This window comes from Protopterus annectens, chromosome 3.part1, assembly GCF_019279795.1.
Source record: "Protopterus annectens isolate FY-2018-M chromosome 3.part1, PAN1.0, whole genome shotgun sequence".
Taxonomy (NCBI): domain Eukaryota; kingdom Metazoa; phylum Chordata; order Ceratodontiformes; family Protopteridae; genus Protopterus; species Protopterus annectens.
The window spans coordinates 1658559145-1658585048 of record NC_056732.1 but is presented as its reverse complement, the minus strand read 5'-3'; the positions used below and the strand labels follow the sequence as shown (position 1 = coordinate 1658585048).

Sequence of the window (25904 nt, the reverse complement as noted above, 5' to 3'; positions counted from 1 at the left end):
TTTTGTCACCAGTTATATATTTGGGATAATGTTTCTTGCAGGATAGCTAAATCATTTATGAATTCATTAACTGCTCATAACTTACAGCCACCTGCAAATTTAGTCAGAGCCCTTTGGTATCGGCTTTTACTTCAGACAAGTCAATGCTAAAAAGAGAGGTCCAGCACAGATTCCTGGCAATGGTCGCTTTGTGGAAGTAACTTCCATCCCCTATTTTGATTTCCTGCATCCTATCTCTGAGCCAGATGGCAATCCTATGGGTGACATAAGGGTCTATTCCCATTTTATTGAACTTTTCCACCAGGTTAAGTAAGCATGAGCATCCCTTGATAACTCCAAACTGAGAAAATTGCATTGTTTTGTGGTTCCCTATGTTCTTAATGATTAGTACCATGATAAGTTTTTCCATGGCTTGCATATAAGGCTAGTCAGACGTATGGGTCTGTAATTGCCTGGTTCTGTGGAAGGTCCTCCCTTATGCAGGGGAATGACTGCAGCTGTTCTCCATTTGCTTGATAAAAAACCTGTATGGAAGCTGAAGTTGAACAGTGTTATTGTGGGGGAGGGTGGCTAAATCATAATTCATGCTATTTAAAATATATCTGGGGATATTGTCAGGACAGAAAGCTGTAATATAAAATTACCAAAAACTGAAAAAAAACTGCCACGTAGACTGGAATCCAAAAGAAGTACAAACTTTAATTCAGACAGTAAATCCAACCTTGGATTTATTGTCTGAATTAAAGTTTGTACTTCTTTTGGATTCCAGTCTACATAGCAGTTTTTTTCAGATATTGTCAGGACACATCAATGCATTTATTTATTTCAGTTTGGTAGTCAGTTAAGGGAACTGGTTTACTAACCATTTTCAGTTATAACTCAGGTGCATTAAATAAAGCTTTTCTATGGACATTAACTGATGAAGTATGACAATGTGCAGAATGCAACTAGTGTATAAAACATTACACCCTTCATTTTAACTGAGTATGACATTACCAGTATGCATTGCAATATGCTGCCTAGGACAGTAGAGAACATCCATGGGAAACAATATATAGTCTTGACAGATATACAACCAAAGGAAGAGGAGAAGCTTAAGCATACATACTGATTACTTGACAGATGTATAGGTAAACAAAACGTAATGTGCAGTCATGGTCTAAAAGTTGACAAATTATCAAGAATAATCAAGTGTAATACAGCAGAGCATTTTGGGGGAGTTTTGTTTATTTTTGTTTGCCTTTGCTCAGTAATATTTTAAGATAACTGCTACTGCAGCTTTCACCCTGTTCTCACATCCTCATAATCAGAATATGTCAGATTTTCTTCATTTCTTGCAGCAGACTAATGCAGATAGTATGCATCTAACTGCATGTGATATGACATCATTGACATGCCAGGTGCAGTGACTTCTACCCACAGCTTAACTTTCATATCATTCAACATGCCATTTATTTATTTATTTAATTATTGTTTTGAAATGTTTAATGGGTATGCTCAGCAGGGAAAAATGCACCATTTTGAGGATGCCTGAGACCACTATTTAGCTGAGTGACTTGATGAGATTAACACAGAATAGAGAAAAAGGATATTGAGAGAACGAACCCCAGCACAGGAGGATGATGTTCATTAAAGCCTCTGAACTTAATCCCTGATGCTCCAAAATTACAAATGTCTAAGATACAATTCTCTACACTTTGAAAAATTAACAAATTCTACAGATGCTTTTCCAACACGTGGCACTCTGACAGCACAGAGAATTAAGTCTGTAAGCTCTTAATGAACTGCTTTATATAGTCGAGTGTATGAGACTGAGTTATTTTATTTACTTGTCTGTTGTGTAACTGTGGACATGTCACTTAACCAAATAATGAGATAGTATTCCAGGTTTGTCCGTGCAAAGGGACATCAGTATCTAGTAGACTTACATGTTTAAAGGGTGAATAAACTACAAAATAAATAACTAACTAAGAAAGGTGATGCAAAAATGTAGCACACTTGCCTTTGGTGCTGGAAGACCAGAACACTATGGGTTCTGTTCCAACTGCAGGTGACTGGATGGCAGACACTGCAGTGCAGCATTTGGAGGGATTCTGCATTCCTCAGTGTGTTTCCCTTAGATCATGATATTAAACCAAGATCCCATCTGCTTGAGTTGGTGCTAGCTCAGGTGAATGTAAAAGATCACATGGCACTTATTGAAGTGGGTAGGGGTCCTTTATTTATATACAAAATACCTATTATTTACAACATATTTACATATTTACAAATATTTACAAATATACAAATATATAGATACACAAATCTAGTTGTACATATTCATACTTTCTTTTACAGTCATACTAAATTTTTATCTCTATGGGACTCCCACTCCATTTTCCATAACCACAATCTGATTTTACTTAATATTGTTGCTAAAATCCATTTACCATTAAACATAATTTAATTTATTCTTTCATTCCATATAATCCATATAACATAAAATAACCATTTATCTGCTCTCTTAATATATTCTTTAATTATATTCTTATAATATCCATATTTAATCATATCTATGTTTATTTTATCCACTTCTTTTATATTTTTGAAAAAAAATCATCTTTATATAGTTTTCCCCATAACATTTTTACTTGTTTACATTTCAAAAACACATGTTCCATAGTTTCTTCTTTTTGACATTGTAAACATATTCAATCACTTTTCTTTTTATATGGCATATTTCCTTTTACTGCCAATTGATCTGTTACCAGTCTCCACAAAAAAATCTTGACATTTCGACCTTCTGATTACTCCATTTGCTTCTTATTTTTATAGCTTTAATAAAGTGAGTAGGTGTTGTTTTATTTACAGCTACTTGCAATATACATATTTATATAGTTACAGAAAACCTGCATTTCATACTATATGTTTTTATCATTAATACATCTTTATATTCATACAGACACCCACTATTTTCTCCACAACCACTACTTAATTTTGCTTATTATATTTAGTAATATCCATTTTCCATTGAAAATTACTTCATTTAATTTTCTCATTCCTAATTATCCATATAACACAAAATATTTTTATCCATATTATTGACATATTCTTTACTATGCTGTCCATAAAAACATATTCAATCATATGCAAATGTATTTGTTTATATTCTTGTAATTCTTTAACTATTTTGCTATATTTTCCCATACATGTGTAACTCTTTTAGATTTTAAAAACATGTTATTTTGTGTATAATTCTCCACAATAAAGACAAGTTATTTCATTGGCTTTTTATAAGACATATTTCCCTTCACTGGTAATGTATTAATTTGTAATCTCCATAAGAAATATTGGCATACAACATTTTTAATTCACCATCTATTTCTTTAATAGTTTTAATTTTTTTTCTTCTGTTAAATGTTCCCATGGATTCACACAACAATTTTGTAACATATTATTTGCACAACATATTTTCCTATTTTCTTCTATTCTTTCTATCTTTAATTTCCACAATTTTATTTTTTTCTTGATATATTCCTCTTTCTTCATTTCTCCCTTCTTTCGGTCTTTTATTCATTTTAATTAAACTCCATTCTTTCTTTATATTCCCTTAAATATACTCGTTACCAGCATATTCTCTTTTCCATTTATCCATTCCAAGACATTATTATTTTAAAACACTGTATATACTATCAGATTCAATAAACCCAATCACCCTTTCAACTTTCCCATGTACAAAACTTTCCTTTTGGCTGGATTTAATCTAGAGCCCAAAATAAACTGAAAAATAATTTCAATAAACTGTTTTCCAACTCTCTTGGAACCATATAGTACATGCTAGCTCTATAGGATAATTTTCCGATCCATATTGTATTTACCAAATATATTTTCTTTCTTAATGACAATTTATATTGACTCCACATAATACTAAGTCCCTTTAAATCTCTCAAATTTTTGGGGGGCGTGGCCAAGATGTCAGAGAGATAACAGCACTTTTTGATGCTCTGCTTAACAGAAATTTCTCTGACAAGCAATTTGCTTAATATTATTTTAAAAGCATCTAAGTTTTCTTTCACCTATATATTTAGATACAGTGGATTATTTTTTTCTACAAATATTTCAATTTTGGTGAATAGAAAGTGAATTACATCCTGTCAGAAGTACAGCAGCTGAATATAACAGACTCTCTCAGCCATGAGTCATTCAAAAGCCTCTCTCCAGGAAACTTCCATGAAGAAAGAATTACAAACAATAATATCCAGTATTCAAGATCTTTCCATGAAAATGGACAATTTAGAAAAAATCATGGAAAACATGAAGAAAGAAAATAGAAAGCAGATTGAAGAATTCAAGGAGATAATTACAAGACACACAGACCAGATAACAGAAATTGAAGAATCTCTTAATGAAATAGACGGAAGACAGCATGAAAATGATAGCCAGATTGACTTCTTACTAAAGCAAAACACCGCACTTTCAGATAAAGTGGAGGATCTAGAATCAAGGTCACGAAGAAATAATATTAGAATATACAGCATACCTGAAAAAATGGAAGGAAATAACACAATACAGTTCTTGAATGACTGGTTGCCTAAGACACTAAACTAACCTGAATCTCTCTTTTGGGATAGAGAGAGCTCACAGGTCATTGTCAAATATGTCTGTGTCAAAAAATCCAAATGCTTCAAGATCCATTATTGTAAAACTTTTATCATCTCAAGACAAGGACTTAATCCTGAGAACAGCGTGGGCAGGTAATCCTATACGAATTAATGGTCAAAACATAAGATTTGGCAATGACTATACCTCTACTATAATAACTAAAAGAAAAGCCTGCATTCCTCTCATTAAAAATCTGAAGAAAGCTGAAATTAAAGCACACATCATTTTTCCTGCCAGAATTAAAATACATCTATCTGAAGGAATAAAAATATTTAATAATCTTGATGATGCCTCTGAATATGTGAAAAAGAATAAGATTTTAGAAAACACTGAAGATATAGACATCTCATTACCTAGTTTAAAAAGGCAGGCAACAAATGGAAAAATGTTATCGATTGATAAAACAAGCAAGAAGCTTAAGGGTAAATAATACAAATGAAGCTCTTCCACAATCCCTTCAAATCCCAAAAGTTTTGTGCTACAAATCACCTACATCGGGGAAAAACATACATGTTAAGGTAAAAATCATTTAATATTTATTAGGTATGCTTATTTATTTATTTATTTTTAAATGTATTTGCTGTTTAAAAGCCTTTAATACAAATACACCAGAATGTTAAACATAAATGTTAAAATTCTAAATCTTCCCTTGACAGAGTGTATTATTAGTTGACAACTACATAAGGGCAATGTAGCAATACCATAGAAATATTGGTTAAAACAAGAACCTCCTTAATACCGGATACTGTATGTGTATGTGTATTAGATTATGATGATATAGATCGCTCCGATAAGTGAAATGAAGGCTCCCCATCTCAGTGCAATTAAATGAAAGTGTAGCCCCTTTTTGCATCAGCGGGCTTTCTCTCCTGTTAAATGTCATGTTATGCTTGGGTCCTTTTAGATCTAATGGATATAACTTAATGTGACTTGTTCTAAATAGTTTAAAAGGTATTGGAAATTGTTCTTTATCATAATAGAGAGGATCGTTTTCTTTCTAAGAATCCGTCATGACATGTAAAAATGTATTCTCATACACTTGAGAGGTTTGTGTCTTTACTAAATGTGGTTTGTGGGTCCATCTGCTGACGGAGAGGGAAAAGGAGAGGTTTCTGATGAAAGCTGGTGGAGTGTGTGTTGCAGGGACAGGAGGGTTTGTATGCTTGATATCAGATACATTGGCCAGTAAAATTGATAGTTACAGAGAATTTTATATTTATATAAAATAGGGCAAAGTTGTTTTTTTTTGTTTTTTTTTGCACTTCATATACATGCTTTTTGAGTAGAATATTCTGTTTTTCTTTTCTCTGACAAAATGCACATCACGAGTATCTCATGAACAGTTATCATAGCTTGCTGCAGATTCCCCAGTGCGAGCTTTTAACCACCAAAATTCAAATGTTAAAGGAGAAGGAAGGGGGAAAAAAAGGAAAAAGAAGGCTGTTGCCTTGAGATTTCTTGGTCAGATCTACTTTGTAATACAAGAGACTTATGCATGCACTCTCTCAAAGTCTCTTTTGTCCTATGAACTTTGGTTACATATTCATGTTACCAGAAATCTTCACATGAAAAAAAAAAGAAAAAGAAAACGGAACAACTGAATGCTTTATCACATACCAAGACCGACAAAGAAAACTATATAAAAAACATAGACATATATAAAGGTCCTTTTTACTAAACCAATGTTGAAGCCTATGTTGTTCCCTTCATAATAAGTTTTCTGATGACATGTTTTACAAAGTAGTTTACACTTGATCATGAGTTGGCAGCTGTAGCTAACAGATACAGTGAAAACATAGACTAGGTCATCTGATCCTTTTTGGTTATCAGAGCAGAAAGTGGCATATGCAGTGGTTATAAAGTCACCAAAATACATTATCTATTGAGGGTTAATGTCTTCTTATTATTTTTAAAGTAGATTTTGGGGCAGCTATGTATTTTCTGTGCTTTCATCTTGATATCTTCGTCCCCAATCTTATTGATTATATGAGTTGTTGGTTGATGGCAATACTGCTGGAATGGGGAAGCCAAAGCTGCAGACAGACCATTACAATAAATAATAATTCTGTTATAAAAGGGTGAAATAATATATTGGGGCAGGAAAAATTTCGGTTCCAAAGAAAAGGAGACAGTTCTGCTTAGAGAATGATCTTAGTTGTTACTGAAGTGATGCTTTTGCCTCACTAGTCAGTGATAGGAGTAGAAGACTGTTAGGGGGGCAGTGCAAAGTGGGGATGGTTACTCTTGACTTATAGTTACTACTTTTATCAGGACATGAGGACAGTTGTTATTTCAAAAGGTAGCCTTTACTTTTTAACTGCTTTTCTAATTAATAGTTTACATCATGTTGGATTTATAGTGAATGGTGAAATTGTGATCTACTTAATCCACCTCCAGCTACATAAGTGCATACTACAATCTGACATTTCCACTAATATTCATAAAATATTGAATGTTTTACTGTCTGTAGACTACATTTTCTAGCAAAAGATATATTGTATGTTAACCACTGCCACTCTAACTGAAAAAATATTGGTAAAATGTGTTAATGTATTTTGTTAAAAAGAACAACTTAAGGGAACACATTATTACTATAACATCTAAAACTGAAGTGTCCGTGAAGGTTAAAAGCTGTGACTTCATTATATGATATTTTTATCAAACTCAAGCTACACTACATAGTTTCTTTAGACTCACATCTTTGGAAAGAAAAGCTAATGTTTTTGATGATTACACAGATCCATATACCTGCATAGATATTTGTGCAACTAAAATATTATCTTCTCGTAAAAAATTCTCATTAATATATCTTTATTTTAAACATCTTTAATACCTTAAGAAATTATTTAAGGTTAATCGGATATGTTTTTTTTTTTTTTTTTTTTTTTTTTTTTTAGGGGAAGGAAAAACTGGTGATTTTATATCTTATTTAAAAGGAAAATAAGCCTATAGGCTATATATTAATATGCTGATTCTATAGTAAATATTAACACTGTTGTGATTTCACAGACAAGTTCATACAGGAATGTTTTGTTACATGATAAATGTTCTTATTTTTATACATAAACTTCTTTACTGAATTCCTAGATAAGTAGGTTTTGATCTAATGTAGTATACTAGATTAAGATCTGTATTAGTATAGAATAGACATAAATGAATATGATATACTATGTCATGATACAAGTTTAAAGACACTGTTCTTAAAAATTTTGAAAATTACATTATTCATGGTAATTGATGTTTTTCCACAATATCTCCTACACAGGAATACCTATTCATCCTGGAGAATTAATAGGTTGTAGTTTGTTGATTCAATAAAATATTAGGTAGTAGCATTAGAGAACGATAGTCTTGAGCACTAAGGATGATAGAGGGTGGTATTGATGACTTCTTCATCAATCCAGGAATTAGATGTTCCATGGTTAGTTTTGCATATAGTTATATTTTCATCTTCTCTGAACATTACTTGTTAATTAAGTCCAGAATAGTATTTATCCATCAAAAGCTTAAAGTAATCAATGTCTGGGTTTAAATGTCTGTCTCTGAATGCAAATGGTCTTAATAACCCTACTAAAAGAGGAAGGTTACTCAAATACCTAGCATCTAATAAAGCTGACATTATATTTTTGCAAGAAATGCACATTATTCAGAAAGATCTAGAAAAAATGGCTTTTAAAGGTTATAATATTCTAGCTGAATCTCATTTCCAAACAAAGAGAAGAGGAACCATGATTTTGTGGAAAAATACACTACCAATACCTAAAATAATTAACAGTTTCTCTGATAAAAATGGTATGTTGTGTCTAGTAGTATTGGAATTGAATAAGAAATATTTTACTTTAGCAAATATGTACTGGCTACCTGGTATTGGTGCTAGATCTATAAACAAATATTTGGAAATAATAACAGCAAATTCTAAAGGAGATATCATTTTGGCAGCTGTTTTAATTGTATTCTATCATCTAAAGATACCACTAATGTCAGTAAAATTAAGATACCTGCATCAGCCAAAAATTGATAGATTTTGTCTCATTATATAACCTAAAAGACATATACATGATCAAAGAGCAGAGGTCTCTCAATTATACTCACTTTTCTTATAGATATGGTACACAGACGACTATTGATAAAGTGTTTATATCTGACAGCCAATTATCTAAGACTCAAGATGTAGTGATTACATCATGCCCTCTGTCAGACCACAATGCCATACTATTTAAAATTAAAATTAAACCAAACAATCTTATTCATTGGCAGAGACTACCAGCCTATATTCTTAAGATAAAAGGATTCAAAGAATGGTTTATAAAGGAAGTAAACTATTATATTGAACTTAATAATAATAATAACACAAATAAAGTGTTTATTTGGGAGTCTTTAAAATCTTATATACATATATGGGAAAATAAAAACCTGGTATTTACATAAAAGGAAAGAATGGGACAAAGAATTATAAAATCTACAATTGAAAATTGACACTTTAAAAAAGAAAACAAGCAGATGGAAGATAGTGCTGGTAAAAGAAACCAAAATACACAAAATCCAGCACTGGAGAGAAACTGTGCCAATAAATATCCAGTAGTAGTCCAAAACACTCTTTATTAACGCAAATATTTACTCAATACAGCACATTTTCGTTGCTAGATGCAACTTCATCAGATAACATCAAAAAGAATTCATCAGGCAGGTCTGTTACTTGTTCGTGTTCATGCATTATATGCTCTGAATGAAATGCTGTTCTGTGTTGTTTGTGTGTATGAACATTGTTAGAGGGCGGTGTGGGATACTGACAACCTTCATTGTATTCTCTAATATCCCTTTGTAACTTTTTGTATTTTCTATTAAGAATGATATCACATTTATCATCAACGTCCTTTCTAATTTGATAATACCTCCTTTTTTCTGTCTCAACCTGAAACATGAGATCACTAGTAACAGCCACTTTGTATTTTTCGATATCCTTATCTAGTAGGGCTATCTCTTTTTCGTTATTTCTAATGATAGCTTGTACTATCGCAAGCCCACAATTGTCAAAAGCATTTACCAATTCTGTATGAAAATCACTACCTAAAACCACATTATTAGGGTACTTGTGGACCCTTAAACCTTTGGGGACTAAACGCTTATTTAAACATTCATTGAGGTACATGTTATCTAAATTTAAGCTACGGTACCTATACAATGATGTTTCGAGCGCCCCAGTGAGTCCTTGAAACTAATGTTCTTTTCGTTCCTATGGACGTGGTTTCCATAATTTTCAAAAGAAGGAATGTCCTTGTACCAGTCCTGGAATGTGGAAGTAGGTGTATTGATGTTCCCCGTTTCATCCGAGGACCGTAAACAAGGCTGGTTTTCTGTTTGTAAAATTAACGGCGTTCTTTGAAAGTCTGTCGATGTCGGATGACGTCTGACACCAGAAGGAGGTAGTCCCCTGCTCGCTGAAGGACCGGCAGTGTCCGGTGAACCCTGGAAGTCCGTGTTCACGGAATGAGCAGGTTTAGATAACACCTGCTGTAAACCCTTTCCTAAGGGCAAAAGAATGTCTATAAGTTGGCTAAGTTGCCCGGTAAGTTTGCGAATTTGCCCGCTTCTGAGCGAAATGACGATGTTAGGATATCGGCAGTAGGTGTCTCCCCCAAAGCTTCCATGGAAACACAAAACAAGCAAACGGAAGATAGTGCTGGTAAAAGAAACCAAAATACACAAAAACCAGCACCGGAGAGAAACTGTGCCAATAAATATCCAGTAGTAGTCCAAAACACTCTTTATTAACGCAAATATTTACTCAATACAGCACGTTTTCGTTGCTAGATGCAACTTCATCAGATAACATCAAAAAGAATTCGTTGAGCTTAAATACAATTAATTGACAAGCTCGTTAATTAGAAACAATTGCTGCTTAAAGAAACAAGCATTTAAAAATTTTTGTATATAAAAACTAAAACTGTGTAATGTATATAAAACCAATATATACCAAAAATAGTACAATTAAAAATGGTAAAAAATGCCTAGTAAAATACAAAAAGACATAAAGTATCAAGAATTGATACCAAGAAGTACAAATGAGAAACCCATGTGTACCTGATGTAAAATTTACGCTGAAATAGCTTTTAACTTTAAAATGGGCTTGATGGATATATAGTCGTTCAAGCCTGGTTTTTTTGTTTTGTTTGATTCTAGGGAAATTTGCCAAAAGGTCTCCCTTTGTTCTAGTTTCGCCTGCCATGGTCCTCCCCTTGGATCCCTGTTAATACTTTCCAAGACAAAGAATTTATATCTGGCTGTGGGGCATGTAGATGTATGCTTAAACAAAGCATTGTTGCTGTTTTCTTTTTGTATATCATACATGTGTTCGTAAATCCTGCGTTTAAGACTTCGCTCGGTCTTCCCCACATAATATGCTGAGCATTTTGTACATATAGCCAGATATATAACTCGTTGGCTATTGCAGTTATAATATGCCGTGGCTTTAATCGCTCTATTCAATGCTGGAAGGGATACTTGGTCATCGTGCACAATGTAAGAACATTGTGCACATGATCCGCATCTAAAAGTACCCTTATGTGTACGAGTGAGATTGCTATGAGAGGAGCCATGTTCCAAAATGTTTTTTATACTTTTCCCCTTACGGTAAACTGTTCTCATTTCCTTACCATGCAAGTTGGGTAAATCAGTAATTTCCATGAAGGTTTCCCACTCGTTAGAGATAATATCCCTGATGTTGCTAGAATTAGTGCTATACTGTGTAATAAAGGCTTGTTTGAATTCTGAATAATTGTCATTTTCACTCATACTGTTGGAAGTGATCCCCAAACCTAGAACCGGGCTGAATCTATCCCCTCTGCCAGCCCTCACTTGTTCACTTATATTATTAATAAATTCCTCCGGATAGCCCCTGTCACGAAACATGGTAAATAATTTTTGACATTCTAACAAAAAATCCTCGTCATTTGAGGTCATCCGTGATATTCTGACGAATTGACCTTTGACGATGCCTCTTTTTTGATGCATTGGGTGTAAACTCTTGAAATGAATGTAACTGTTAGAGAATGTGGGCTTTCTATAAACAGTTGATTTAAACCCTCCTTCACTATCTATACTGAGAAGAACATCCAAATATTCAACCCTGCCCACATGCACATGGTGTGTAAATGTAAGAAAATCTGTAGTGGAGGCCAAATATTCCATGAATTCTTGGATAAGGGTATCTGATCCAGTCCAAAAAATACAGATATCGTCCAGAAACCTGTAATAGGCAACCCAATGTTGTTTGTAAGAACTGTTAAATACATACTTATTCTCCCAGATAGAGAGAATAATGTCTGCATATGTAGGGGCACAATTAGCCCCCATAGCAACCCCGGAGATCTGCTTGTAATATTCACCTGCAAAGTAGATGAAATTATGATGTAGAACTAATTTCATAAGATTCAAAATAAGAAAGTTGTCTTGGTTGTTGGCCCTAGGACAAGATGTAAGTGCTTCCTCTAGCCATTGTAGACCCGTTTCGTGTGGTATCACCGAAAACAGGTCCACTACATCTATGGTCAGAAATTTTAAATTAGGCACCAAGAGGTCAGGAGTGACTTGTTTTAAAAATTCCCACGAATCCTTGAGTAAATGATTGGCTTTAGGCCACAATCTTTTGAACTTGTAGTCTAAAAATTTGGAAATCGTGGAAATTTTGGAACCCTGGGCTGCTACGATAGGTCTTAAAGGAGGGTCATGTACATTCTTGTGGACCTTGGGTACTCCAAAAATGGATGGTACCCTAGGTTGAGAATTGTACAAAAAAGTATAAGTACTGTGATCTATAACAGCTATATCCAAAAGATCTTTTATGGCCAGATCGATCTTTTTGTAAGCTATGTTAATTTCATTAAGAGAAACCGTACTATATCTGGACTTGTTGTTTAATATGTTGTTCATTTTGCCCTCATATAGAACCTGGTCCATGATGACCATACCACCCCCTTTGTCTGGCTCCATGATTCTAATACTGGTGTCATGTCTCAAGATATCCAATAGATGGCTTTCAGGAATAGTTAAATTAGGAACAAATCTAGTGTACCTACAATAATTCCTGATTTTTTGTTCCATTCTCATCTCCAAGTTTTTCAATTGGGGGTGAAGTGGAGGATTGAAAGTACCACTTCTGTGTGGATAATCTTGTTGAGTCATGTCACTGTGGCCCAATAGGTTCTGTAAATTAAGTTTTCTGATGAAAAGTTTCAAATCCATAATGACTTGTGTAACATTGCTACTCCTACTAGGGACATATTTGAATCCTTTGGTAAATAATTCAAAGAAAGTATCAGTGATATGTAGGTGACTATAATTGTAAATAGTATAGCCCCCCTTTTTACATATAATATTAGGGAAGTCAACATCATCTGTTGAAACACTGTGAACAGTCTCTGTAGTATCTATTCCTACAATGGAGCTGGTGTTTAATACTGTTTCCAGTTGTTCCTCGTGACCTCCCTGTGTGGTGGGCGTTCGGGGGAAAAAGACTGGTGTGTCTTCCGCTGATTACGAATCCTTTCAGATCTCCTAGGGAGTGGGTCAAGTGCCCATTCATCAGGCAGGTCTGTTACTTGTTCGTGTTCATGCATTATATGCTCTGAATGAAATGCTGTTCTGTGTTGTTTGTGTGTATGAACATTGTTAGAGGGCGGTGTGGGATACTGACAACCTTCATTGTATTCTCTAATATCCCTTTGTAACTTTTTGTATTTTCTATTAAGAATGATATCACATTTATCATCAACGTCCTTTCTAATTTGATAATACCTCCTTTTTTCTGTCTCAACCTGAAACATGAGATCACTAGTAACAGCCACTTTGTATTTTTCGATATCCTTATCTAGTAGGGCTATCTCTTTTTCGTTATTTCTAATGATAGCTTGTACTATCGCAAGCCCACAATTGTCAAAAGCATTTACCAATTCTGTATGAAAATCACTACCTAAAGCCACATTATTAGGGTACTTGTGGACCCTTAAACCTTTGGGGACTAAACGCTTATTTAAACATTCATTGAGGTACATGTTATCTAAATTTAAGCTACGGTACCTATACAATCATGAATCGAGCGCGGCAGTGAGTCCTTGAAACTAATGTTCTTTTCGTTCCTATGGACGTGGTTTCCATAATGTTCAAAAGAAGGAATGTCCTTGTACCAGTCCTGGAACGTGGAAGTAGGTGTATTGATGTTCCCCGTTTCATCCGAGGACCGTAAACAAGGCTGGTTTTCTGTTTGTAAAATTAACGGCGTTCTTTGAAAGTCTGTCGATGTCGGATGACGTCCGACACCAGAAGGAGGTAGTCCCCTGCTCGCTGAAAGACCGGCAGTGTCCGGTGAACCCTGGAAGTCCGTGTTCACGGAATGAGCAGGTTTAGATAACACCTGCTGTAAACCCTTTCCTAAGGGCAAAGGAATGTCTATAAGTTGGCTAAGTTGCCCGGTAAGTTTGCGAATTTCGCCCGCTTCTGAGCGAAATGACGATGTTAGGATATCGGCAATAGGTGTCTCCCCCGAAGCTTCCATGGAAACACAAAACAAGCAAACGGAAGATAGTGCTGGTAAAAGAAACCAAAATACACAAAAACCAGCACCGGAGAGAAACTGTGCCAATAAATATCCAGTAGTAGTCCAAAACACTCTTTATTAACACAAATATTTACTCAATACAGCACGTTTTCGTTGCTAGATGCAACTTCATCAGATAACATCAAAAAGAATTCGTTGAGCTTAAATACAATTAATTGACAAGCTCGTTAATTAGAAACAATTGCTGCTTAAAGAAACAAGCATTTAAAAATTTTTGTATATAAAAACTAAAACTGTGTAATGTATATAAAACCAATATATACCAAAAATAGTACAATTAAAAATGGTAAAAAATGCCTAGTAAAATACAAAAAGACATAAAGTATCAAGAATTGATACCAAGAAGTACAAATGAGAAACCCATGTGTACCTGATGTAAAATTTACGCTGAAATAGCTTTTAACTTTAAAATGGGCTTGATGGATATATAGTCGTTCAAGCCTGGTTTTTTGTTTGATTCTAGGGAAATTTGCCAAAAGGTCTCCCTTTGTTCTAGTTTCGCCTGCCATGGTCCTCCCCTTGGATCCCTGTTAATACTTTCCAAGACAAAGAATTTATATCTGGCTGTGGGACATGTAGATGTATGCTTAAACAAAGCATTGTTGCTGTTTTCTTTTTGTATATCATGCATGTGTTCGTAAATCCTGCATTTAAGACTTCGCTCAGTCTTCCCTACATAATATGCTGAGCATTTTGTACATATAGCCAGATATATAACTCGTTGGCTATTGCAGTTATAATATGCCGTGGCTTTAATCGCTCTATTCAATGCTGGAAGGGATACTTGGTCATCGTGCACGATGGGGTGGTATGGTCATCATGGACCAGGTTCTATATGAGGGCAAAATGAACAACATATTAAACAACATGTCCAGATATAGTACGGGATAGATTCAGCCCGGTTCTAGGTTCGGGGATCACTTCCAACAGTATGAGTGAAAATGACAATTATTCAGAATTCAAACAAGCCTTTATTACACAGTATAGCACTAATTCTAGCAACATCAGGGATATTATCTCTAACGAGTGGGAAACCTTCATGGAAATTACTGATTTACCCAACTTGCATGGTAAGGAAATGAGAACAGTTTACCGTAAGGGGAAAAGTATAAAAAACATTTTGGAACATGGCTCCTCTCATAGCAATCTCACTCGTACACGTAAGGGTACTTTTAGATGCGGATCATGTGCACAATGTTCTTACATCGTGCACGATGACCAAGTATCCCTTCCAGCATTGAATAGAGTGATTAAAGCCACGGCATATTATAACTGCAATAGCCAACGAGTTATATATCTGGCTATATGTACAAAATGCTCAGCATATTATGTGGGGAAGACTGAGCGAAGTCTTAAACGCAGGATTTACGAACACATGTATGATATACAAAAAGAAAACAGCAACAATGCTTTGTTTAAGCATACATCTACATGCCCCACAGCCAGATATAAATTCTTTGTCTTGGAAAGTATTAACAGGGATCCAAGGGGAGGACCATGGCAGGCGAAACTAGAACAAAGGGAGACCTTTTGGCAAATTTCCATAGAATCAAACAAAAAACCAGGCTTGAACGACTAAATATCCATCAAGCCCATTTTAAAGTTAAAAGCTATTTCAGCGTAAATTTTACATCAGGTACACATGGGTTTCTCATTTGTACTTCTTGGTATTAATTCTTGATACGTTATGTCTTTTTGTATTTTACTAGGCATTTTTTACCATTTTTAATTGTACTATTTTTGGTATATATTGGTTTTATATACATTACACAGTTTTAATTTTTATATACAAAAACTTTTAAATGCTTGTTTCTTTAAGCAGCAATTGTTTCTAATTAATGAGCTTGTCAATTAATTGTATTTAAGCTCAACAAATTATTTTTGATGTTATCTGATGACTTTAAAAAAGAACTTACACCCCAAAGAATTGGGCTTGAATCTGAAATTAAAACAACTAAATCTTGAATATTTAGAAATTCTTAGTCATAAAGTAGCAATTAATTTAGAGAGGTTAAAATTACAATCTTATTCATCTAATCCAAAACATATGCATAGATTAGCAGCCAAAATGAAAAGTTTTCACAAGAGTAAACACATAATTGAAATATTAGACACATCTAAACACAATTCAAAACCTTCTTCTAATCTAAAAGATATTTTAGAGATTTTTCATTCATATCATGAAACAATGAATAAAGCAAACTTAAACTTTACTAATAATAGTTCAAAAATAGAATTTCTAAAAAAACAATATAAATAATAAACTTTCTAAAGAACAAAATAATAGATTACTTAAATCAATATCATTAATAGAAGTTAAAGAAAGAATACAAAATCTTAAAAATAATAAAGCCCCTGGTCTTGATGGCATAATAGGTGAATTATATAAAATTTTCCCTGATTCCGCTTTGAAGATATTAATGAAAGCACTTGAGGAAGTTCAAATAAGTGACAAACTTTGTCCTTCTTGGAAATATTCGCTAATTTCTCCCATTCTAAAGCAAGATAAGGACTCCAAATTTGTTTCATCATATCGTCCTATTTCCTTATTAAATATAGATTATAAAATATTTACGTCTATTTTAGCAAACAGATTAAATCAAATGATGCCGACTTTAATAAACAACGATCAAACAGGTTTTATACTGAACAGAAAAGTTCAGGATAATACTATTAGACTTTTAACTTTAATAGATTTTGCAAATAAAAAAAAAGAATTATCACTCATCAGTCTAGATCTAGATAAAACATTTGATTCTATTAACTGGACATACTTATTTATGGTATTAAAATAATATAATTTCTCCTCAGAAATCTTAAACTTGTTAAAAAAATTATATGAAGGTTCTAAAGCGTATATTAAAATCGGCGCTTTTTTATCTGGCCCACTTCAAATTCTAAAAGGCACTAGACAAGGTTGCCCTTTATCCCCCTACTATTTGCATTAGCAATAGAACCATTTGCTAATTTTATAAGAAACAATATAAACATAAAAAGTTTTGATGTTAATGAGAACTATTCTTCTAAAATGTTACTCTTTGCAGATGATATCTTATTAACTATTGGAAATATTGATTGATCTATTGATCACATTATCAGATCATTAAAACTCTTTGAGGAAATCTCAAACCTTAGATTTAACCAAAACAAAACAGAAACTATTCTCATCAATAAAAAATTGAATAACACTCTATCTAATTACAATAACTTTAACTGGACCAATGATAAATTGAAATATCTAGGGGTTCATATTCTGTCTAAATGGAAGGACACTATAAATATAAATTATAAAATTTTCTTAAATAAAAATCACAGAATACATTAATAGATGGAATAAAATGTTCTTTACTATGGAAGAAAGATTATCTCTGATAAAAATGATTCTATTACCAAAAATTATTTTTTATCTTCAAACATTATTGGCTCCTCCTTCTAGAAAACAACTTAAACATATAAACACTAAATTAAATGTCTATGGTATCCTCAAAAAACAAGGATTAAATATGATTGGCACTATAAAAACTGGATTGAAGGAGGGATTGCTTTTCCAAAATTTGAGCTTTATGCTGATGCCATTATTCTTAATATAACAAGTCTGTGGTTAAGTCCAAAATACCATTCAAATTGGAAAAATTTACACAAAACAATACTATTAAGTAATTTTGACATTTTTTTCAAAAACATATATTGTTCTGAAAATATTAAGCTATCTATAGTTATTAAAGAATTCTTCTTCAACAATGAGCAGGAAAAATCACATCTTATTCCTATAATTAAATATATCTTGCAAAATTTTAAAAAAGTAATAAATAAGAACCTTTTGAACAACAAATTGTCCATTCTAATGTTTCCAATAATCTTAACCAAGGGATGCTTTGATTCCTTTAACATGATGAAAAAAAAACTATGGAAGAAAATGGGTTATTATTCTGGCATCAGTTTTTACAATCTAATAATATTCATGATACTACCTACCTTTTAGCCAGGTATAATATTTACCAAAATAACTGGTTAAATATTCAAATCTTCAGAGAATTTATTTTCATGGAATTTAAAAGACATCATTTTCCTGCTATAACAGACCTCCCCAAAAATGTATCCATCCCCTTTGACTTCACCAATATAGGCTATAATAATGGTATCTCATTGTCAAGATTTTACAACATTCTTAGATCAGATCTAATAATATTAGATGACAATTTATGGAAATATATCAACAATTTCAACAACTCCCAAATACATATAAATGATAAAGCTTTAATTCTCAGATCTGTTTACCATACCTCTTCTTCCACATATTGGAAAATTTTTACATGGAAATTCATTCATAAAAGTTTTATTACACCAAAAAAAGCCTCTAGAATAAGCAAGAAAGATTTTAATAGATGTTGGAGATGCGAGGAGCTAATAGATGCAGACTGGGCACATATGTTTTTAGAATGCAGAACAATAACCACATTTTGGATGGAGTTTAAAAATTTTATTAAAGCTTTGTGGTTGACAGATGCGAGATCTCTGATTCTATGATACTTTTTAATGCACCAATGCCAAGGTATGTTCCACTGAATCAAATGAACCTCCTTTGGACTCTACTTGCTATAGCAAGAAAAGCTATTACTAGAAATTGGAAATGTAAAAATAACCTCTCATTTAAGGAATTTATATCTTTTACTAAGATTATTTGTAGTAGGGAATTACAAACAGCTATGTTACACTCCTCAAACATGACTCATAAACAAATTGCCTGGATAAAGCTTAAAAAACTATTAGACAAAATGTAATGTTATTGAAGATTTGGTATCTATTTTGGACTTTGTATATAGTTTTTGTAAAAATTTGATATTATGTTGTTTTTTCTTGTTAAAAATTGTAATTATACTCTTGAAAATCAATAAAAAAATGAGAAAAAAAATCTAAATTTTTTCTCCCATTGTTTCTTTATTATATCATACTCTCCAAATTCAGTTCCTAACACAGATATCTTTTCCACAAACTGTACCCCTTCCATTTTTTTATCACCTGCAAAGCCTTTACCTTTTTCCAGTTAATGCTTAGTCCAACATCTTGTAGTCTGTTGTCTACATTTCTGATTACATTTTTCATTTCTTCTTCACTTTTTGCAGTTAATATTATATCAGCACAAGAGAATAATGGGATACTTTACTCCCATTTCTATATATTTACTTTTATCCAATTTAATCCCTTAATCACACTATTCATAACTATTACAAACAAAACACTACTCATTGGACATCCCTGTTTATACCTCTTCTCATCTCTATTTCTTTACTAAAATTCTGATGTTAGTATTTTTATATACTGGTTCACATACTCTCTTAATCTTTATACTAAAATGGTATTCTCCCATAATTTGTCACACAATATCATGCTCTACTGAATCAAATGTTTTATTTATATCAGACACTATTCATTTTGTTTCTTTTTTGTCCTTTTTTAATATCATCTACTATTCCACTAGTTATTATTAATACTTTTTGAATTCATTTTCATCTAACTCCATAAACATCTTCTTCTATTATATAACTCAACTTATTTTCTAATCTTTTTTGTATTATTTTCATAAATAATTTCTAATCACAGTTGTTCAATATTATAGGCCTCCAATTTTAAATTTCATTCTTTTCTCCCTTCTTCCTTATCAATCTCATCACAACCGGACATAGTTCTTCATTATTAGTCACATCATTTAGCCACTCAATAAATAGTTTGATTAATATTTCTTGTTGGCATTGGATTAATTTTGCATACATTAGATACTCTATACAATCCAATCCAGCTGCTGAATTCATGTTTATACTCTTTATTACCTTGTCTGTCTCTGCTATAGCAATTTGCTGTTCCATTTCTTTATTTCTTCTGTAAACGGCTTTACCCTCCACTAACATTTTTCTTTTTATTCCTTCTTTTTATTATTTCTTTTTATTTTCTTATTTTTATTTGGATGGTGCAGTGGTAGCATTGTTGCCATACAGCAAATGGTTCTCTGGTTTGATTCTTGGCTAAGGTGCCTTCTGTGCAGAGTCTGCATGTCCTCCTTGCATTCATGTGGGTTTCCTCCAGGTGCTCCAGTTTCCTCCCATGTTACAAAGACATGCATCTGAAGCATTTCTCCCTGGGCCTCTGCTGAAAATTGGCTTCATTCCAAGTTAGACTTTCTTGGTAAACAACTGTTAAATAAAATAATTCATTTTTTCTTATTATCTCTTTCACATATGTAACTACAATGTCCATTATATTTGTCTTTTCTTTTTCAAATGTTCCACTACTGATTTTCATCTCTGTCATTATACCACTGTCTTCTTTTACTTTACACACAAATATGGTGATACGTCTTCCTTCTCTCCCTGTAAAATATTTTTGCTTATATAATATATCTTCAATTTTTCCTCACTCTTTTGATAAATCTCTTCATCACTCCTAAAATAATCTCTTTCGTTTCTATCAAGACTATTTAAAACATTTTTTTGAAATTCTTTATATTTCTTTTTAATGTTTTTGTCTTACCTTATTCTCCCCTGGTAATTAAATTATTTTATACTTCTCTTTAAATATTATCCTCCATTCTGACCAGTTCTTATAAAAGTCTCTCATTGTTAAATGATCCTTCCATAATATTACTATATCTTCTCTAGCTTTCTTGTTCCACTCTTTTTTATTAATTCTATTAATACTTTCCTGTCTACTCTTTATTCTAATCTATTTCAATCTATATTGTTAAATGGTCTAAACAAACAAACTGTCTTGACTGCTTCTTGTATTCGAATTTTCATAGTTTTAGGTAGAAGAAAATAATCACGCTCTGTTTGAAATTTCTTACTCAAATTCTATAATTCTAACTTTCCATATTTTATTATTTCTTCCACTACCTTCTTATCTACTCAGTACTTATGCTTTTAACATCTTAAATTGCAATTACAATTTCCTTTTACTATTATATTCATATTTACTATAACATAGTTTAATATATCTAGGAATAATTTCTCCCTTTCATTATATAGCACATATGCATATATTGTTATTGATAAATATACTTTCCTTTCCCATCTAAAGTCTACTACCTTCAATCATCTAATCTAGCTAAAGTATGCTCTAAAAATGTTATTCCTTTTCTATACAATATAGCAATCACTGAAAAGGTTTTTTAACCTAAATTCAATATTATACCACCCAGCCATAAAGTCTCTGTCTGTTCTCTTTCTTCTTTATTTAAAATCCTAATATCTTCTAAGACTATGAAATCTGCATCACACTTATTACACTATTCTATTACTCCCATTCCCCTAACTATTTTATTAGTACTATTAACATTAATAGATAAAATTCTAAGATTATTCACCTCCCTTCTCTTAAATTTACAAGAAAGTGTTAAATTATCAACAGTCTCAAAAAATGTTACAATACATCTCTTTTTAATTAAGATGAAAGTTCACACCTCCTGTTCCTTTATGCCTACAGGCACAGCTATCTTGCCCCAAATTTCATACCTATCCATTTTTACTTCTTCCATACTCTGAATTCTTAAATTATGTTTCTTATTTTTTGACTCTTTCATCTTCTTTCCCTTCCTTCCTGCTTCCTTTTGTATTCCAACAACCTCTGCAAATTATTTCTTCTACTATTCTTATGCTGTTCTTCTACTTTGTTTAATATTTCCATCATTTCACCATACAATAATTATTTTCCTGTTCCTGGTTCACTTTGCACTATTAAGTTCTCCAGTATAGCATCCTGGAACCCTCCAGACTGAAGGGCTGTAATTATAATCTCTTCTTCACTCTTTGACCCTTCAAAAATCTTTTCTCTATCCTCAATTTGAACTTCTTTTACTTCCTCTTGAACAACTCTGTTTTCTTCTACAACTATAAACTTCTCTATGGAGTCAACATTTACCTCAACTCCATTTCTTTAGAAGCCATGTTTGGCTTGCTGTTCTCCCAACTGCCAGTAGACTAGGAACGGAGCAGATGCTTCACACTTGACAGGTGCACCCACCTTACATGTCACAGTGAGTAGAGGAAGTTCCTTGATGCCCTGTCCAAATTTCCCCTAGAAGTATGAATACAAACTCGGGTCACAGTGGGACTAACCTGGTGAACAAAGGGAAAATCAATAAACAGAATAATAAAGCAATAGTTTGTAACTTATGAAAACATGCTCCTTACAAATCTTTTTAGTTTGGTAGTTGGCTCAGATGGTTAAGGCTATCAGCTGTTACCAAGATGCTTCCTGTAGTCCAGTGTTTGATTCCCTCACCCTCCATTTTCCTACTGTGTCACTCTGAGCGATTCACATCCCCAGACAGTGGCCTAGGGAAGCTGGAAAACTGTTGTAGGCTAAGAAGAGGTATCCTAGACTATATACCCAGTAAATGCCTATGTTCATATGAACTTGACATTACATTCCCCAAGATACAAGAATTTTTGGACATAGTATATATTACCCGCAATGCTGCTTAATTCCTCATTGTTTTGGGGTTTGCAGTATTGACTTTCAAGCATGTTAATTTGCTACATATTCTTCTCTACCTACTGCCTGGTGGCTTAGTGAAGAAAGAAAAAATATTAGGTTTAACATGGCAGGTAATCTTGTAGTGCACATCAGACAGACAGCCTTTCCCAGGGCGGTATAAGGCCCTGAGTTATTTGTCAGTCATGAGGGACTTTGGTGGCAACATTTCTGAGAAAAAGTTGGTGTCTGTGATTTGCAAAATATGAACCTAAAGAGAGTGCTGTACTACATTTCTAAATGTTTTATATAGAGACATGCAGAAAGAATAAAAATATCCTGAGAAGTAGAATTGTTAATGCCATAACATGGAAATATATGTTAAAAAAACACATGGTGAGTGAAAACAGAACAATAGTTTTAATGTCAGACTTCATTATTATAATATATGAAATCTTTGGAATGAATGTGTTGACTCTGAAAGGAGACTTTTCTATTTTATTAATTTCTTGAATTATTATATTATTTTTAAGCCAATAGTTACTGCCATATATGGAGAAAAGACAATGAACAAGCAACATGAAACAACAGACAATGATCCTAATAGCTCTCCCACTGAATATGAAATCATCAAAAAGGCATCTATTTCAATTAAAGAGGGTAATATGGATGAAGAACTGGAAGTGGCAAGCGAGACCATTTCTTTTTATCAATATTTCTTCTGTTGTGATTGGATCAGCCAAATGACTAAAAGAAAAGAAAGAAAACAACATTCAACCTTTTATTAGGCATGTATATGACTGATTATATTCCAAGTACTACATCATGCATAGAGTTCAGTAATATAATGTGTGTTCATTATGTAACCTTGTAAATATCTAGATTTTTAGTTCTAGATGGTATATTTATTTATGAACTCCATTGAAATCATTCTAATAACTGTCAATAAACTTTGTGATACTGCAAAAGTAAAATAAAAATACTTACTGGAACTGAACTGCTGTCTAAATACATGCAACAGTAACCATCAAAGGTTACATTTATGTTACAGTAACATTCTAGCTTCCCAAACTGTGATACATAGAAGCTTGTTTCTCGAATATTACATAACCAAAACTCAGTACATTGCATTTTTAACAAAAAAAAAAAAAAACTTTGAGTATCTTATACTGTTAATGGACATGCATAGGTTTGGCAGCCCTTTATTCATTCAACTCTTTTTTAAATTCTTGATTTATTGAGTATATTATATTGAATGGGTCTACTTGACATGACCGAAATGTCAGTAGACCGACATTCATAACACGGAGATGAGAAAACCGAAGTTTCATATGAGTGAAACTTTACTATACTGACATTCAGAAGACTGAACATTTGAAATGCTGACTTTACCAGCTGAGCGGAACAAGAAATCTGCTCATTTCAGCACTGTAGTGGGATCTTGGAGTTGGTATATCTAATTTGCAGGGTGTTTGGGAGGGCCCCCATGAGAGGGTGCAGGGGAGCAAGCCCCCGCCTGATAAGTGTATAAGTAAAAACATAAATAATTTGTTTTATGGAATTTAGGTATTGGCAATGAATATTCATGCCAGTGCTGTAGATACCGTCATCAATATTCGGTGGGATTTTCTTTGGGTAGCACGTGGATTTAAAGTTATAGTGTGCTATGTATACGGCATTTGTTCTTATTTTCATTTTTGTATTAAATAGTAGGTAAGTCAGTGTTTTACAACTTCAGCCTTTTGAAATTGCCAATTTGTTTTGTCAGGATTATGATGTCTCGGGTTTCTCATGTTGGTCTTATGAATGTCAGTGTTCTGACATTTTGGTTACATCAAGCAGACCTTATTAAATACCTGCTTCAACAGGTCTGACAGTTGTTATTCATCAAAACTGAGTAACATGATTTTCTTCTTCACTGTTGTATGATCTCAAATTTAGTGCAATTGGAGATGCAGGGCTGTTGGAGTTCAGGGAGATTGCGTCCAGCAAAAATTGACATGTTTGTGTTTTTTCCCCTTTTTGATGATTTGTGGTTGACAAATTGTTAGTGATGTAAAGAATCACAATGAAAGTTATATCAATGACCCAAAAGAAACCTGAAAGGCCATCAGGATATGCACAATTTTTGTTATTTTCCATATGAGTTTCAGTGCACTGCTTTCAGGAAAGAGGCTCTTATTCAGTTTCATGTTGAGGAGTCCCAATGCATTCATGCAGTAAAATGATAATGCTAATGGTTATAGTGACCAAACTAAAGCTACTAAAACTGCGAGAAATTGTTTCACTCATTACTATAGAATGCTTTGCAGTTTCTTGAAGTTGTTTGAGTTGTAAAAAAGGGAAACAAATTCAGCACTCCTGGAACCACACACTTCAGCAACTCAAGTAAATCATTGTAGTAAATGGCCACAAAACACTTTGGGAGCAGTAAAAACACTTTTTATTAAACCAAAATAAATATATAAGCGCTTTCAGCAAGAACCTTCTCAACTTCATCAGATAAGAAAAAATCTGGAAAAACACTCTTAAGTACACTCTGCAAGAGCATTAATTAAGTAATAAACCAATCCCATCACGCTGACTAAAAAGGACTTCCCAGAACTCATAAATATTCATGAAATGCAATCATAAACATATTCTTAAAAAGAAACTCTTTAAAACCAGCACTTAAATGTCATTAACAGGTGCAAAAATGATGAAAAAAATGATGAAAAAATATATAAATACACAAACACACATAATGTATAAAATCTATAAAATGGTGTTTATATCAAAATGAAAGTATATTTAAAAATGTATATCAATATTTGTTATATATTTTACATTTCAATTGCTTTTAGTTTTAACAGGCAAGCAATGGAAAGTGAATCATTTAATCCTGGTCATTGCCCTGCATTTAGGCGGAGCTGCACAATTAATTCTTTCTTTTCCAAAAGCAGCCCCCATAGACAACCTCTTTTATCCAAGTCAACAGTGTTCACAATGAAAAAACTGAAAGAGTGGTCTGATTTTACTGCGCAGTGTTTACAAAAACATTTGTGGATTTCCCAAGTCTGATACCCCTTAAATGCACATAAATTCTGTTTTTAAATTTCCTCTCAGTCTTTCTGACATAAAAACATTCACATGAGTTACACACTGCACAATAAACAACTCTTTCAGTATGACAGCAAACCTTATT

The 25904-nt window shown here is 33.0% G+C and overlaps 1 protein-coding gene across 3 annotated transcripts in view; it reads left to right on the top strand.

Moving 5' to 3' along the window:
• The window catches only part of LOC122798604 (ubiquitin carboxyl-terminal hydrolase 47-like), a 766891-nt gene extending 743174 nt beyond the window's left edge, over positions 1-23717 (top strand). For all 3 annotated transcript variants that reach the window (XM_044067681.1, XM_044067680.1, XM_044067682.1), the window contains one exon: positions 23254-23717. In XM_044067681.1, coding sequence (XP_043923616.1) covers positions 23254-23508 — 255 coding nt within the window. In that variant the 3' untranslated portion in view covers positions 23509-23717. The remainder of the gene's footprint in view (positions 1-23253) is intronic.
• Positions 23718-25904: the final 2187 nt, after the last annotated feature.